This window comes from Salvelinus fontinalis, chromosome 3, assembly GCF_029448725.1.
Source record: "Salvelinus fontinalis isolate EN_2023a chromosome 3, ASM2944872v1, whole genome shotgun sequence".
Taxonomy (NCBI): Eukaryota; Metazoa; Chordata; class Actinopteri; order Salmoniformes; family Salmonidae; genus Salvelinus; species Salvelinus fontinalis.
This window is the reverse complement of record NC_074667.1, coordinates 5,725,229-5,742,108: the sequence shown is the minus strand read 5'-3', so window position 1 is coordinate 5,742,108 and position 16,880 is coordinate 5,725,229. Positions and strand designations below refer to the sequence as shown.

Sequence of the window (16,880 nt, the reverse complement as noted above, 5' to 3'; positions counted from 1 at the left end):
CATGCAGTCAACGGATGCTATGCAGTCAAGACTGCATCCGTTTCCATTGGCTACAGGTGCGACACAAATGGCATCCTATTCCCTATATTGTGTCCTACTTTTGGCCTAAGCCCACAGAGCATAGCGTGCCATTTGGGATGTATCCTACGTCTATTGAAAACCAGTCTAGCTACTAAATGAAACCTTGAAGCAAATTGCTGACACTTAAAGTACTCCTACTAACCCAGGGCCTAATACCTTCAAATTGCAGTCAAGAAGTTTGACAATAAAAAGAGCCACAACCATTGGGCTATAAAACTTGATGTCTCTGCTATTATTTGGTGATATGAGATACCAGTATTACTGAATATTCAGCGTGTCTATTACGGACATAATGGCACCAAAGCATGGAGCTATCCAAGACACATGGGTTAATTCCCAAATGGCATCCTATTCCCTATATAGTTCCCTACTTTTGACCAGAGACATAGGGGCCCTGGTCAACAGTAGTGGACTAAAATAGGTAACAGGGTGTCATTTGTTACGCAGCCATGGCCTTGGCATGGTGTGTTAGTAATTGGTTACAGGCCCTTGTTGCAGACCTCAACCATAGAGGAGAAGTCATTTGTGAGAGCAATGAAGAGGAGAGAAGAACGGGAGTTGGGAGAACAGTTCCAGAACCTTTGAGTCTAGACCATGAGCCAGGTTCAACCCACAGGGCCAGGTTCAACCCACAGGGCCAGGTTCAACCCACAGGGCCAGGTTCAACCCTGCATACCACTGCTGGCTTGCTTCTGAAGCTAAGCAGGGTTGGTCCTGGTCAGTCCCTGGATGGGAGACCAGATGCTGCTGGAAGTGGTGTTGGAGGGCCAGTAGGAGGCACTCTTTCCTCTGGTCTAAAAAATATCCCAATGCCCCAGGGCAGTGATTGGCACACTGTCCTGTATAGGGTGCCGTCTTTCGGATGGGACGTTAAACGGGTGTCCTGACTCTCTGAGGTCATTAAAGATCCCATGGCACTTATCGTAAGAGTAGGGGTGTTAACCCCGGTGTCCTGGCTAAATTCCCAATCTGGCCCTCAAACCATCATGGTCACCTAATAATCCCCAGTTTACAATTGGCTTATTCATCCCCCTCCTCTCCCCTGTAACTATTCCCCAGGTCGTTGCTGCAAATGAGAACGTGTTCTCAGTCAACTTACCTGGTAAAATAACGGTAAAATAAAAAAATAAACAGGGCCAGGTTCAACCCACAGGGCCAGGTTCAACTCCAGGGTTTCATCCTTAGATTGTCCTGTAGAGGAGCATTGGCTACTAAACACATTATTAGGGCCTCTCCCCCATCGTCCCATCTGCTTTTGCTCTCTGTGTGTGTGTGTGTGTGTGTGTGTGTGTGTTCGTGTGTAATGCATCCCTATGCCTGTTGCTTGTGTTTTCTAGCTCAGTGCCAGGTTGTAGCCCCACAGTGAGTGGTGGGGAGTGGAGGGGTAGGACATCCTCTTTGTGCTCCTGCTCTGAAGTCTCCTGGTGGCAGTTAAGGAGATCCTACTTCCTGCTCCCCGTTTCCAGGCCTGATTAAGAGGTCTAGAGGGGACAGGTGGGGGGGTTAGGGTGCACTCGAGGTCAAGCGGGTGAGAGAGGGAGGGGATTGGCAGGGGAAGATAGGCATTTTAGCTTTTGGGACGAGAGAGAACGAAGGAAAAAGCCTTGGCTCGTGCTTTGCGAAAGAGGGTCTGGACAATGCACTGACTGTAGAGCTGCCACATAGGCACACACACACACACACACACACACACACACACACACACACACACACACACACACACACACACAAAATGCAGCTGTGGTGTCATAAGGAGGTGGTGAGGGAGTGTGTCAAACAGTGGGATACACACACGCCACACACACTCAATACACTCCAGAGAATAACTAGTGGACAACTGTTGAGCTACAGGTCAAGGAAATTATGTGGGCGGATGGAAGAGACAATTGTGAGCCAGTAGATGGAGTCCTGATATGTTCTCAGACAGTGTGTGTGTGTGTATGTCCACCCAGGGTGCACACACGGACACTTTCATCCCTGTTAAATGAATCTAACAAACTGCAGACATGAGTAAAGGGAACACTTGCTAAATCACTAACAGAGCGGCAGGGAGCAATGTGGTTGGTATTAATATTATTTTACCTTTATTTAACTAGCCAAGTCAGTTAAGAACAAATTCTTATTTTCAATGACGGCCTAGGAACAGTGGGTTAACTGCCTTGTTTAGGGGCATATTTTTACCTTGTCAGCTCGGGGATTCGATCTTGCAACCTTTCGGTTACTAGTCCAACACTCGAACCACTAGGCTACCTGCCGCCCCGAAAAATGAAACAAATAGCCACCACCTGGGTGTTTAAAACTATTCTGTTAGTAATGCATACACGTCTAGAAGACTGCAGGACCTTGACAGAATCTTTACATGCTCTGAGACAGACTGAAGTCACTTAACCATTTCCCTGTCTATTCGAATAAATGCTTTTAACTTTGCATGAATGTCTAGGACTCTGATGGTTTATCTTTCGGTTAGTTAATATGAAGTAATTCTCCAATTTGCCAAGTCGCGGTTCCTGGTCAAATTATACAAACGTATCCTAAACGCTTTGTCGTACATACATGGTTTTAGTCTCCCTGGCACTCATGGTTTGCTTTCACAGTCTATAGGATTCGGTACTATAGTTTTCCAAGACAGTGGGTACTATAGCGTCTGCAGTCAAAGGAGTCTTTGTGAAACCTGATTCCCAAAGCGATACCTCTGAGTCTCGGTGGACAAGATGACTTCTATAAGTGGTCGAAGGAAAAGGGAGGCAGTCTAGAGGAAGTGGTGAAGTCCCAGACAAACAAACAGAGTGTGTGAGTAAGTGTGAGTCCTTAACTCACCAGTGTCCAGTAGGTGGTATGAAGTACATGCAGCAGTGAACCCGTGAGTCTGGGATCCTCTTCTTCCTGTCGATGTTGATCTCCTCCTGCAGGTACTGCTCATACTGGTCGTTGATGAACTTCATGATTGGCTGCCAGCTGTTGGGGGAGGGGGGCACATGGGCAATGGAGTTCACAGACAGGCGACGACAGTCATTCACTCTGTGGTAGGGATAAAAAAAAAACTACAACTCACCAGTTCTCGTTGTTGATGTGGTCCCCAAAGCCGGGAGTGTCGATTACCGTTAGTTTCATCCTCACGCCCTTCTCTTCGATGTCTAGACAGAGACACAGGAGATATCCATGACATGTATTACATTGTTAATGTATACTGCATACCACAGATCTGTTTGTGTGTGTGTGTGTGTGTGTTACCGTGACTGATGGACTTGATCTCGATGGTCTTGGGGATCCTCTCCTCGGGGTTGGACACCACAGACTTCCTGCTGACCTTAGACTTGAACAGGGTGTTCATCAGGGTTGACTTCCCCAGACCACTCTGACCTGTTAGAGACCAACACAAGGGGTGAACTATAGGTCTGGACACACACAAAAACAGAGGGGCTTATCTTCAACCATGAGGCTCTTCTCACCTGTCGTGAATGTACAATAGCTTTCCTGACTCTGAACAGAGACCCTACACACAAGTCATGTGACAGACCGAGCTAGACAAAGAGTGTGTCCTCATGCACTCACTGACTATGACACAGCAGGGCAGCTGTAGGGCCATTCCAGCCTGCTGTAGGGCCATTCCAGCCTGCTGTAGGGCCATTCCAGCCTGCTGTAGGGCCATTCCAGCCTGCTGTAGGGCCATTCCAGCCTGCTGTAGGGCCACAGAGGACAGATGGACCAGCCACACACACTCCTCACCAAGACCCAGGAAAGGACTAGCCACCGCAGAACCTGGTTCCTCTCTAGGTTTCTCTGCCTTTCTAGGCAGTTGTTCCTAGCCACCGTGCTTCTACATCTGCATTGCTTGCTGTTGGGGGTTTTAGTCTGGGTTTCTGTATAAGCACTTTGTGACATCTGCTGACGTAAGAAGAGCTTTATAAATACATTTGATTGATTCTTCTACCTCCCCATAGGCATCCATTAGCAGCAGGCCTGACCGTGGGCATCGGCAGCACAGCCGTGCCAGCTTAATTAGCCTTTATGCATAGGGGACACTGCTGCGGTCTAAGGGGCTTTAGGGCTGGGATTAAGGTAATACATCTCACAGAGGGGCCTTCAGAGATTGGAGTCTGATTACATCTCCACTGACCTTTCACACAATGCCTTTAGAGAGGGACAGAGAGTACTGCTGCTGTGTCAAACTCTGTCCCGGGGCTCCTCACGGGTGCACGTTTAGGTTTTTGCCCTGGCAGGTCACAGCTGATTGAAATAATCAAAGTTTGACGATGGAGTTGGTTATTTGAATCAGCTGTGTAGTGCCAGGGCAGAAACCCAGAGGGGGCCTCAGGACCGAGTTTGGGAACGACGGTCATAGAGGATAGCCAATCAGAGTTAGGCACTTGTACAGTAGTAAAACGACTTCCCATCAAGTTTGACCCGGGATACTGTAGGATCAACTATATCCCTGTAAAAAGGACAACCGTATAAAATGTCTTCTTTATCTTAAATCATCAGGACTTGATGGACAGATCCTATATGTGCAGATAGGGATGCAGCAACAAGCAATAACACTACCCTCTCTTCTAACCTGGCCTTGATCATGTGATTCATGTCTCACACACCAATAGCCACCGAAACATGTAAGCGCACAATTGCACTACATAACCTGGGCTCATGAACGCAACTATCATTCACTACAGGTGGGCCTTTCTCCAGCGTTACCACTCCACTTCAGGCGGGCACACGGTTCTGACGTCTCTGAACGCGCTGACTGAATGCTGCCCTTTGCCGAAAACAACTATGAGGATTGTGATGCATATCAGTGACGGCGTGCCCACAAGAGAAAGATATAGCCTAGTCAGAGATGATGAAAGTCTGGCGTCATTTTTTTTGATTGAATTGATCTTCCTACACGACAGCGATGGCAGAAATGAATACTTTTTGACCTTGCCCAGATACGTCTTCTTTGACTTGGTACCATGAGATGCCAACTTTATTTTAAACAAAAACATTCCAATGGTTTAGGATCTCCTCAGAACCACTATGACAACTAGTATGTATACAAAACACACTCCTGCAGGGAGAACTGTGTGTGTGTGTGTTCTACTCTACCACAATCCCCACTGACTGCCACCATACACAAATACAAAGAGACATCTAAGCTGGGAAGAGACTCGAGGTCCTTCAACATGCTCTTTGTAGCTTCAATCCCTTCTCACCGTGGTAAAGCACAGGTAACTGCCAAAATAGTGTGTTGCTCCACCACGAGCCGCCAGAACAGCTTCAATGTGCCTTGGTATCGATTCGACAAGTGACTGGAACTCTATTGCAGGGATGCGACACCCTTCTTCCACCGAGACATTCAATACTTTGGTGTTTTGTTCATAGTGGTGGAAAACGCTGTCTCAGGCACTGCTCCAGGATCTCCCATAAGTGTTCAAATGGGTTGAGATCTGAGATCCGGTGACTCGCGAGCTGTGGTGAGCTGAGAGCAGGGTAGAGTCTGCTAGAGCTTGTCAACATTAATGGGCCTCATTACCTCACCATCTCTCTCTGCCTGACAGCTTTCTTATATCTACTGAAGGATGTGTGGTGTGTAGCAATTTAAGGGGCAATCGGGGTAAGGGTTCCCCAATGGGGTTTCACGCTAGTTAACCCTGGAAGATCAAGCACTCACTCCAGGCTCATTTCCAAATGACAGTGTGACCTTGAAAACATTTAAATACAGTGTATAGAAAAGAAAGTGTCTCGCTCTCTCTGGGGATGTGTGGATGTAACAGAGGAAGTATGTGTGTGTGTGTTCATGTGTGTTTAAAACCATTCACTCACATCCATGATTTCAAAAGGGTGTGTGTTGCATGCGTGTGTGTTCTGCTTGTGTGTGTTCACTGTTCAACACCACTCACCGACGATCATGATGTTGAGCTCAAAGCCCTGTTTCATGGCCTTCCTCCTCATCTGCTCCAGGATGGCATCGATACCCACGTAGCTGAAGTCGCCAGTGCCATGTGACGCTCCCTTGGCAGGGGGTTGCGGATGTGGTGGGGCGGACATGTTGCTGTGGCTCGGATTACCTTCTGACCCTGATGATGCGAGAGAGAGAGTGATCAGTGTCCAGCATGGAACATTTTATATAGGAGAGTTCCATGCTGACCAACATTATGATAAATATTCTTACTCGTCACTGTAGCTGCCGATCAATGAGTAGATACCATGAATGTTCACTGAATTCCAGCTGGATATATCAAACTAAACTCAAACTACACCGGACAAATGTAACTTATCAAACTGATTCTACACAACAGTAGTGGCATGTTTGAGGAATAATGGATGCTATGCTTCAGCAGTATCAACACGGATATCACAGTTAACAACTCCACCTCACACAATAAGTCACTCATACACCGACTCATACACCGACACAAAACATTGCATGAAAAGACTCAGAACATCCCCCCCAACCGTCTAAAATAGACAAACACATCCGCTCCCTACATCACCTAAATCTGAAGATGTACGTGCGTGTCTTATAATAACCATTCATTTTGTTTGGATTCAGACTTGTGAATTACTGTGTTATGGTGAACAATGGTGGCAAGCTGCAGCTGTAAAGTGTATGTAGTACTCACAATATTTCAAACTACAAAAAAAGGTACACAGACCCGTGTTGTAGAATAGTAGCAGTTACAAGTTACAACTCACCTGAGTGAGTGACTGGGAGGCAGGTAGATGAAAAGTACAGTCTACGGGGAAGTAGACCTAAAATAGTCCAAAGTTGCTAAAGAGAAGGTATGACTGCCTATTGTAGCAAGGCTAACTGCCAAAGCAGTGTCTGGATGAGCTTACTAAACAGACAACAAGCTGCTTTCAACTGTTACATGTACACACACACACACACACACGTTAGCCCTGGAGGGGTGGGAGGAGATAGTTGGGTGTGTTTTTCCTTTGACAGCGTGCTGTGGTATCATCTACTGCTCGAGGTTTACAGACACTCCAAACCACAGACAGAGACATATCACAGCCACCAAAATAGCTGTGAATGAATTCAAACATGCGAGCAGAAGATCCACAGACAAACTTCAAGACGAATGTACATACTGTAAACACGGACCACTATGAACATGCTCCAGACACGGGGAACTGTGGCTGTCGTTTCCAGTGCTTTACATTCTAGTTTGTGTCCATACAGTACACTCACAGTATGAGAGAAAGTAGAACTCCCTTTTGAGTTTGACAACATCAGCTCTAGCTGTCTGTAACCACGTCACCCTGCTCCTGTAGCGGTGTGCCTGTTGACCTGATGAATATGGATGAGTATCAACAGCCATGTCTGTCTTTACAGTGAAATCTTCACCCCAATGTCTGGGTTTCCTGTTCATCACACTAGCATCCACATCCTCTCGCTTTAGCTGGCTGGGTCTGATGATTAAAGTGTTGCGTTTTGTTTCACCTTGCACACGGGAAGTCATTGTTATTTCCTGTCCATGTCTGATAACGACAGTTGTGAGCATGCCCATAAAACATGCTGCCTCAGATCTGACACTAAATTCAGCGCGATATATTCAGTATAGAAATTTCTCCAATAGCATTCCACACAATACGTAACCATTTTGTGATACCATTACAGTAGGAGCTTTCTTTTATTTGGACTAGGAAGACCTAGACTTTCCACAAGGAAGCCCTGGGAAAAGTGCTGCAAATAAACAGTGTTCCCAACTGGTCTATCAGAGCTAGAATTTCAGGGCCGAACCAGGACCCTCGTCCAGTTACTACCACACGCGCATACATCACCTATACAGGAACCAATATACACAGGCAGTTAGGAAAGCTAAGGATAGCTTTTTCAAACAGAAATTTGCATCTCGTAGCACACACTCAAAAAGGTTCTGGGACACTAAAGTCCATGGAGAATAAGAGCACCTCCTCCCAGCTGCCCACTGGCCTGATGCTAGGAAGCACTGTCACCACCGATAAATCCACTATAATTGAGAATTTCAATAAGCATTTTTCTACAGCTGGCCATACCTTCCACCTGGCTACCCCTACCCCGGTCAACAGCCCTGCACCCCCCACAGCAACTCGCCAAGCTTCCCCATTTCTCCTTCACCCAAATCCAGATACCCGATTTTCTGAAAGAGCTGCAAAATCTGGACCCCTACAAATCAGCCGGGCTAGACAATCTGGACCCTCTCTAAAGTCATCTGCTGAAATTGTTGCAACCCCTATTACTAGCCTGTTATAAACCTCTTTCGTATCGTCTGAGATCCCCAAAGATTGGAAAGCTGCCGCGGTCATCCCCCTTTCAAAGGGGGAGACACTAGACCCAAACTGCTACACACCTATATCTATCCTACCCTGCCTTTCTAAGGTCTTCGAAAACCAAGTTAACAAACAGATCACCGACCATTTCATATCCCACCGTGCCTTCTCCGCTATGCAATCTGGTTTTAGAACTGGTCATGGGTGCACCTCAGCCACACAAGGTCCTAAATGATATCATAACCGCCATCAATAAGAGACATTACTGTGCAGCCGTCTTCATCGACCTGGCCAAGGCTTTTGACTCTGTCAATCACCTCATTCTTAGCGGCAGACTCAACAGCCTTGGTTTCTCAATTGACTGCATCGCCTGGTTCACCAACTACTTCTCAGACAGAGTTCAGTGTGTCAAATTGGAGGGCTTGTTGTCCGGTCCTCTGGCAGTCTCTATGGGGGTGCTACAGGGTTCAATTCTCGGGCCAACTCTCTTCTCTGTATACATCAATTATGTCGCTCTTGCTGCTGGTGATTCTCTGATCCACCTCTACGCAGACTACTGTATACATCTGGCACTTCTTTGGACACTTAACTAACCTCCAGACTTAACTAGCCTCCAACTGCTCTTAAATGCAAGTAAAACTAAATGCACACGCTTCAACCGATCATTGCCCGCACCTGCCCGCCCGTCCAGCATCACTACTCTGGACGGTTCTGACTTAGAATATATGGACAAATACAAATACCTAGGTGTCTGGTTAGACTGTAAACTCTCCTTCCAGACTCGCATTAAGCATCTCCAATCCACAATTAAATCTAGAATCAGCTTCCTATTTCACAACAAAGCATCCTTCACTCATGCTGCCAAACATACCCTCGTAAAACTGACCATCCTACCGATCCTCGACGCTGTCATTTACAAAATAGCCTCCAACACTCTACTCAACAAATTGGATGCAGTCTATCACAGTGCCATCCGTTTTGTCACCAAAGCCCCATATACTACCCACCACTGCGACCTGTACTCGCTCGTTGGCTGGCCCTCGCTTCATACTCGTCGCCAAACCCACTGGCTCGAGGTAATCTATAAGTCTTTGCTAGGTAAAGCCCCGCCTTATCGCAGCTCACTGGTCACCATAGCAGCACCCACCCGTAGCACGGGCTCCAGCAGGTATATTTCACTGGTCACCCCAAAAGCCAATTACTCCTTTGGCCTCCTTTCCTTCCAGTTGTCTGCTGCCAATGACTGGAACGAACTGCAAAAATCACTGAAGCTGGAGACTCATATCTCCCTCACTAGCTTTAAGCACCAGCTGTCAGAGCAGCTCACAGATCCCTGCACCTGTACATAGCACATCTGTAAACAGCCCATCTATCTACCTCATCCCCATACTGTATTTATTTACTAATCTTGCTCTTTTGCAACCCAGTATCTCTACTTGCACATCTATCACTCCAGTGTTTAATTGCTATATGGCAATTACTTCGCCACCATGGCCTATTTATTGCCTTACCTCCCTTATCTTACCTTATTTGCACACAATATATTTAGACTTTTTCTACCGTATTATTGACTGTATGTTTGTTTATTCCATGTGTAACTCTGTGTTGTTGTATGTGTCGAACTGCTTTGCTTTATCTTGGCCAGGTCGCAGTTGTAAATGAGAACTTGTTCTCAACTTGCCTACCTGGTTAAATAAAAGGTGAAATAAAAAAAATATATAATCATTTTAAAAAACATACTTCCCACCCCACACCCCAGAATGAATATCTGAACGACTGAATCTCTGAACTGAATGTCCTTTTGTCCTCCACTAATAGTCAGAGTGAGACAACACAATAGAAGAGAATGGGTAGGTGGTGCCGGTTGGGTTGGACCACACCTTCACTTGCCAGTAACTGTGTGGAGCTGCAGTCTCGACCTTCAGTTTCCCAGACCCTGTGCTGATCGACGGAGGCTAAGATACCACAGAGCGGCTTGGCTGAAACGTCCTGGGAACATGAACTTTATAGAAGAAAAATCCGTGCCTCTTTACCGTCATCAATCAACGCACATCACCGTCAGAGTATTGGGTTTTGTTTTTGTATTCCCTCGACCGGCAAAGCACTCTTCAACTTCTTTATGCGCCTTCATTAAGCTTACATTAAACATTCCATCAAATGGGGAAATGTGAACCCTTTGGTCGGTTGAAACCGCATTAGCCCCTACTGTATGTAAGAGCAGATGTGCTGTGCTGCTATCCCTGTTGAACAGATAATCCCCTGTAGTGGGAATAAGATGTTGAAGTACACACAAAGTACTGACACAATGGCATGTACAGGGCCTTTGTTGATGTTGTGGTGTCAGGTGCCTACCTACATGTGTGCATGCAGCATATCACCCTGCATCCCATTGCTGGTTTGCCTCTGAAGCTAAGCAGGGTTGGTCCTGGTCGGGAGACCCGATGCTGCTGGAAGTGATGTTGGAGGGCCAGTAGGAGGCCCTCTTTGCTCTGGTCCCAACAACAAATATCCCAATTGGGATATTTTGGGGATTGGGGATAGGGGGGGGGGGGGTAGGTGATTGGGGATATTGCCGTCTTAAATAACAAAAATGTCAGATGGGACGTTAAATGGGTGACCTGACTCTCTGTGGTCACTAAACTTCCTATGGCACTTATCATAAGAGTAGGGGTGTTAACCACGGTGTTCTGGCTAAATTACCAATCTGACCCTCATACCATCATGGCCACCAAATCATCCCTAGTTTCCAATTGGCTCATTCATCCCCCCCTCTCCTCTGTAACTATTCCCCAGGTCATTGCCGTAAATTAGATGTGTTCCGTCAACTTATCTGGTAAAATAAGGGTTAAAAGAAAAAGAAGAAAAAAGAGTAAGGACCCTACTGTGCAGGAAGCAGCCTCTCTAAGAGACAGGATACAAACCAGCACTAATGACATATTAAGGGTCTATAAGTCATCCCATGCCTGGGTACCACAATGCCAGCTCCCCATGTGCCATCTGGTGGATAACGTCTGGGTTCTCTAAGAATAGAGACAACACACACACAGAGAGAGAGACAGGAAGACAGAGACACAGAGAGAGAGAGAGAGCGAGAGGGAGAGCGAGAGAGCGAGGAGAAAAAAGGGTGCTGATGGCAGTGGCTTAACCGGCCTGAGAAGCTGCTGTCTGAATTCTCTGTTCTGGTTTGACTGGCACAACAGACGAGAACGATCAGTTTGACTGGCACAACAGACGAGAACGATCAGTTTGACTGGCACAACAGACGAGAACGATCAGTTTCACTCTCCTCAACAGTGACCACTGATCAAATATTATTGGTCACATACACATGCTGTTGCGGGTGTAGCGAAACATTTCAACTTCCTCATCATTTATGAGCTACAAGAAACACATTGGCGTTTGAAGATCCAATAGATGGGGCCCCATCAAACTTTTATAGAAAGCCTTGCCTTCCTTTTATGAGTCAGAATAGCAGCCAGGCGTGGAAATTGTTCTACAGAGCACTGGTAGCCTTTGAAGCCTGCTGGGTCTCTGGCTGATTCACCTGATTAAAACTGACCAGTGAAACTATGACTACTACACATTCTAAACTTAGCTCACGCTAAATTACCCTAATTTGATGTGAATCCCCCTCCAATACACGTTGCATCCAAACTGAAGACGAAGGGCCCCTGAGCCCAACAAAAGCAGCTGTTGCTTATTCAAAGGAAAATGAGATATTTGACCTGTGAAAACACCTAGCCTAGCTGACCCCAGAATTAACCCTCAAAACAACAACATCAAATGATTTCTTCCACTTTCTTAACCCTTTCCAACTGACTACCTTTCACAGTGTTTACCAGAAGTCTGAAAACAGACAACTGTTACGGCTGGGGTTGAAAAAAGGCTAACTGCCCTTTCTGACTTGAGTATGAAAAGAGATTTAAGTACTAAGGGAAAGAATGTGGAGCTTTGCTGAACGGACATAGTGGACTTTAAAAGGTTCAGTCCATCCTCATTTTCCTTGCATGGACGGATGAATGAATGGATGGATGGATGAGACCCTAACAGCTGCTGTTTCCAGACTCCACATCCAGATTTGCTCCATTGGGAACCACCTCTGACTCATCTTAACACTGGCTCGTTACACTCATCCTAGATCAATGTGGACACCCAGCACCTTGGTCAAATGAGGAGGACTCCATTTAAAAAGGCATGAACGAATAAGGGTGGAAATAAGATGTTTAGAAGTTAAATTATCTTGTGTAACGAAGTGGTTGAGATCTGAATGTTTATAGCGAATTATGCTACACGGTATGATAGGGGACTGCATTGGTGGTGGTTATGGTATGGGATAGCACCAGTGTCTGCGTGCCACATCTAACCGCTCTACTGTCATGTATAATGAATGTTAATACGGGCTCATACAGAGATATGTATATCTGTGTTCTCTAGTAAAGATTGCGCACAAGCGACTTTTTTCAACCCCATATGTGAGGTTTCAGGCTCTGTGGTAGATTCATGGTTTCCTGTTTGTCAGTAGAGACACAAACGGAAGAGGCCTAGACGAGAGAGCGAAAGAGACATCAATGAGAAATGAGTCAACTCATATGCCACCTGAAGACTATAAAAATCAACGTGTTTAAAAAAAAAAAAAAACAAGCACAGCAGATTCATTTCAAATGACAACTACACTGACCATTTTAAGACCTTAAACATAATCCCCTGATTTCCCTGTTAATCATGCCAGCTGACAGCAGTGGTGCACTAGTACTACTTTAGCGTATCAAACCATCTTAAATAGCACAGCCACCACATTCCCCACTCCCCTCAAGAGTTGGGGTCAATTCCAATTAACTTCAGTCAGTAAACTGAAATTCCAATTCTCCTCGTTGAAAAGCAATCCCCTTACCCTACATGCACCCTGTGCCCACCCGATGCTCCTGGCCAGCCAACACGGCGTTCCCAAAGGAATGTTTTCTCTCAGGAATCTCTCCCACATCCCATTCGGATACAATCTGCCCACAGTCTGCACCAGTGGATCATATACTGATTTACATGCACCCATAACCAAATATTGTTCTGCTTTCATTCTGCCGTTCAAACATTCATAATATCCGGCACTTCCTGACCCAAATACAATATTCAAGGAGTGTAATTCATACTATGAATTTCATTCAAAACTTGTTTGTAGAGTTATGAAGCAATGGGTTGGTTGTTTACGGAGCGATGTGCTTTCGGGTTTGTTTTGGTTTCTATATATTAAATACAATTCGGTGGAACCTTACTCAAAACGTGTTAAAAACCCATAGAAGACTCCAGAACTTTTCCAATTAAATCCCAAGCTCTTTAGTTGCCTTTCTGTTGTGAATTATATGACTAAAGGGATTTTTTTTCTTCTCCGTTCTTTGAGGCAAATCCAACCTTTGATGATACCAGAACTCTGGATACCACAGAGAAGGGAAACATGGATGAGAGAGACCATGACAATGATTCATCTCCTGCACAACGTCTAATTTGGCCTGATGTTTGGCACGCTGTTTGAATTGTGTGGTCAATGATTAAGCTGGTCCATCCGGGACTGGTCTGTGGGAGAGAAAGAGAGAGCTCTGGCCCAGGACCACATATCCTCGTCTCTTCACAAGACAACGGGTCATAAAGAATGAGAACAGCACCAGTCATCCAATCCACTTTGAAGGTCTCTGGACTTCTGAGGAGATCACACCAGTTAAGCTGCTTCCTCATAATTGGTACAACACACATTGTGACAGATCCTATTTGCATGGCTCAGATAAGAGACAGTATATGCCTTCTCTACAACCCTTTTTTAAAATTATTTGTGTAAAAAAAAATGTATCCCCTTTTCTCCCCAATTTTCGTGGTATCCAATCGCTAGTAATTACTATCTTGTCTCATCGCTACAACTCCCGTACGGGCTCGGGAGAGACGAAGGTCGAAAGCCATGCGTCCTCCGAGGCACAACCCAACCTAGCCGCACTGCTTCTTTAACACAGCGCGCCTCCAACCCGGAAGCCAGCCGCACCAATGTGTCGGAGGAAACACCGTGTACCTGGCCCCCTTGGCTAGCGCGCACTGCGCCCAGCCCGCCACAGGAGTCGCTGGAGCGCGATGAGACAAGGAAATCCCTACCGGCCAAACCCTCCCTAACCCGGACTACGCTAGCCCAATTGTGCGTCGCTCCACGGACTCCCCGGTTGCGGCCGGCTGCGACAGAGCCTGAGGGCGAACCCAGAGACTCTGGTGGCGCAGTTAGCACTGCGATGCAGTGCCCTAGACCACTGCGCCACCCGGGAGGCCCTACTCTACAACCCTTTAACACATGGATGCCAAGGATGTCTTTGGGAGAAAGCCTAGGCATCCTCCGCGTCTTGGTCACACACTGTTACTGATCCCCTTAACAACACGGTCTGCTCTTTTAAAGTCCCAGTTCCCGAAGGGGTGACCTTGTGTCCCAGTAGCCTGGTCCCAGATCGGTTTGTTCGGTCTTGCCAACTCCATTTGTGTCAATGTCACACCAGGACTTGGAGTTGGCAAGACAGCACAAACAGATCTGGAACCAGGCTAGGGTCTCAGCCCTGTACCAACCAAATGGTCTGACTCGCTCTCTCCCCCTCCATCTCTCTTATTCATTCCCTCCCCCCCTCTCTTTTACAGGAGATGACATTTCCATAGCTTTGGCGGCTGTCTCTCTCTTGAGGAGGAAGCAATCGTTAAGTTGTATGCCTTCTGCTGTCTTGAGCAGATATGTGGATGGTAGGATTACATGGGGCAGTGTGGGAGAGGGCTGACGGACAGGCACGGCAGGATGGCACCGGATCCTACTATTGGACATATTGCAGTAGTCACTATTGCTCTAAGAGCAACTCATCCTCTGTATAGCTTACTGTACAAGACACGCATGCAAGAGGAATTGTAGACTAAATGGAGTACAGTATTGTAAAGTCATTTACAAAAGTTCTGGTCTGAATGCAGCATAACACAATCACTGGTTTTCCTATTACTCGGTATAGTGGGAATGAATACAAACGTATCATCATCAGCATGGCGTTTTGTTCTGCTCTTCCTATTAGTCACGTGTCGAATGTCATTCCCCTATTTACCTTATGGCCTATAAGCATGGCACAAAAACTCTCATTCCACACGCTTGCTGTTTAACCTATGACCTCTTGCAATTATCACTTTCCTCTCTCTGGAACCAAGGGGTGTGAATCTTGGGATGTATTTATGTCAACTTACCCATGTTCTCTCACTTCCTGTTTTTCAGCAACAGTTTGACAACCATCCACCTCCCCGCCACCACCAGCAGCCATAATAACCTTCAGGCCCGTCATTGGAACTCCTTTCTGGGTTCGATGCCAGCTGCACAGCAAAGGGCTACCGCTCAACAACTACATCATACCAGTCATCCAACAGATTCCCATTCAGAGCGACATACAGAAGCATCCAGGGTCAATGCCCTGCTCAAGGGCACGTTGACCGATCTACCACCAGGCCAAAAAAACGTGAACTCGATCCCTTCACAGTTCCCCAATAGCTGTCCCTCAACCATTCGAGACCCCTCCCACAGTCCCCACCCCCAAGTGCAACAACAACCAAGAGGATGAACTAAAGAGAAAAAAGAAAGACAGAAGAAAACAGCAAACAATGCAAAACAATTATACATTTAAAACAAAGGACATCAAGGACAACAAAAATCTTAACAGCAATGCCAACTGTATATGTTTGTGTGCATGTCTGGCACTATTACATGTATGTGTGTGTTCTTGTATGTGTATATTTGAATGAGAGTGTGTGTATATGCATGTGTACAAACACCTGCACGGCATCAGCTTTAAAAACACTACCCCTCAGTGTCATTCAAACGTACTTGAATTCTTTTTTTTTTTTACTTTTATCTTTGACCATCATTCTAACTCCACTCCCACTTGTCTCCAATTTCACCTAACAGCTTCAGCTTCCCTCAGCCCATCCCATCTGTCTCTGCTGGCCACCCACTTCGGGTTTCTACGCAAAACATATCTTTCAACTATGCTGTGATGTTTAACGTACAATTTCAATCTATCTAATCGAATAGAATCCACAAATTGCGAGTTGAAGATAAATACTTTCACTAAGAGTATTAGTATATTAGTAATTGACTGACCCGGTATCTCTCGATCTCCTAACAGTACTATTTCTAGGGTAAATTTTAGATCAATGCTATGCATTTTCAGCCATTCCTGAACCTGAGACCAGAAACAGGCTACCTGAGGGCCAAAATAAATGGTCTATTGATTCTGTATCCTCACACCAAAATCTACAGAGCTTCGATGTTTTTATGCCCCAAATATTCAACATTTTGTTGGTGGCAAGAATTCTATATGATAATTTTAGCTGAAAAGCACAAAGTCTTGAATCTTGCGTTGTTTTATATATCACCTCATACACACTCTACCATGGAATCAGTACATCAAAAATCTCTTCCCAACTATTTTGCAATCTGTATGGCACAGTTGTCAACATCCTGGTCCTCAAATCAAACTGGTATACTTTCCTATTTATGCTATTTTTATTCCTCCTCCAGTTTAGAT

At 45.9% G+C, this 16,880-nt stretch overlaps 1 protein-coding gene across 7 annotated transcripts in view; it reads right to left on the bottom strand.

Annotated features, from left to right (window-relative positions):
* The window catches only part of LOC129836535 (septin-9-like), an 83,149-nt gene that overhangs the window by 12,070 nt on the left and 54,199 nt on the right, over positions 1 to 16,880 (bottom strand). For 6 of the 7 annotated variants that reach the window (XM_055902862.1, XM_055902895.1, XM_055902873.1 and 3 more), the window contains 4 exons: positions 5,955 to 6,131; positions 3,313 to 3,441; positions 3,134 to 3,215; positions 2,899 to 3,036 (listed from right to left, as the gene is read on the bottom strand). In XM_055902862.1, coding sequence (XP_055758837.1) covers positions 2,899 to 3,036; positions 3,134 to 3,215; positions 3,313 to 3,441; positions 5,955 to 6,131 — 526 coding nt within the window. Of the gene's footprint in view, positions 1 to 2,898; positions 3,037 to 3,133; positions 3,216 to 3,312; positions 3,442 to 5,954; positions 6,132 to 6,750; positions 6,881 to 16,880 lie in introns of those variants that run through there. The other variant, XM_055902901.1, reaches the window with a different exon arrangement.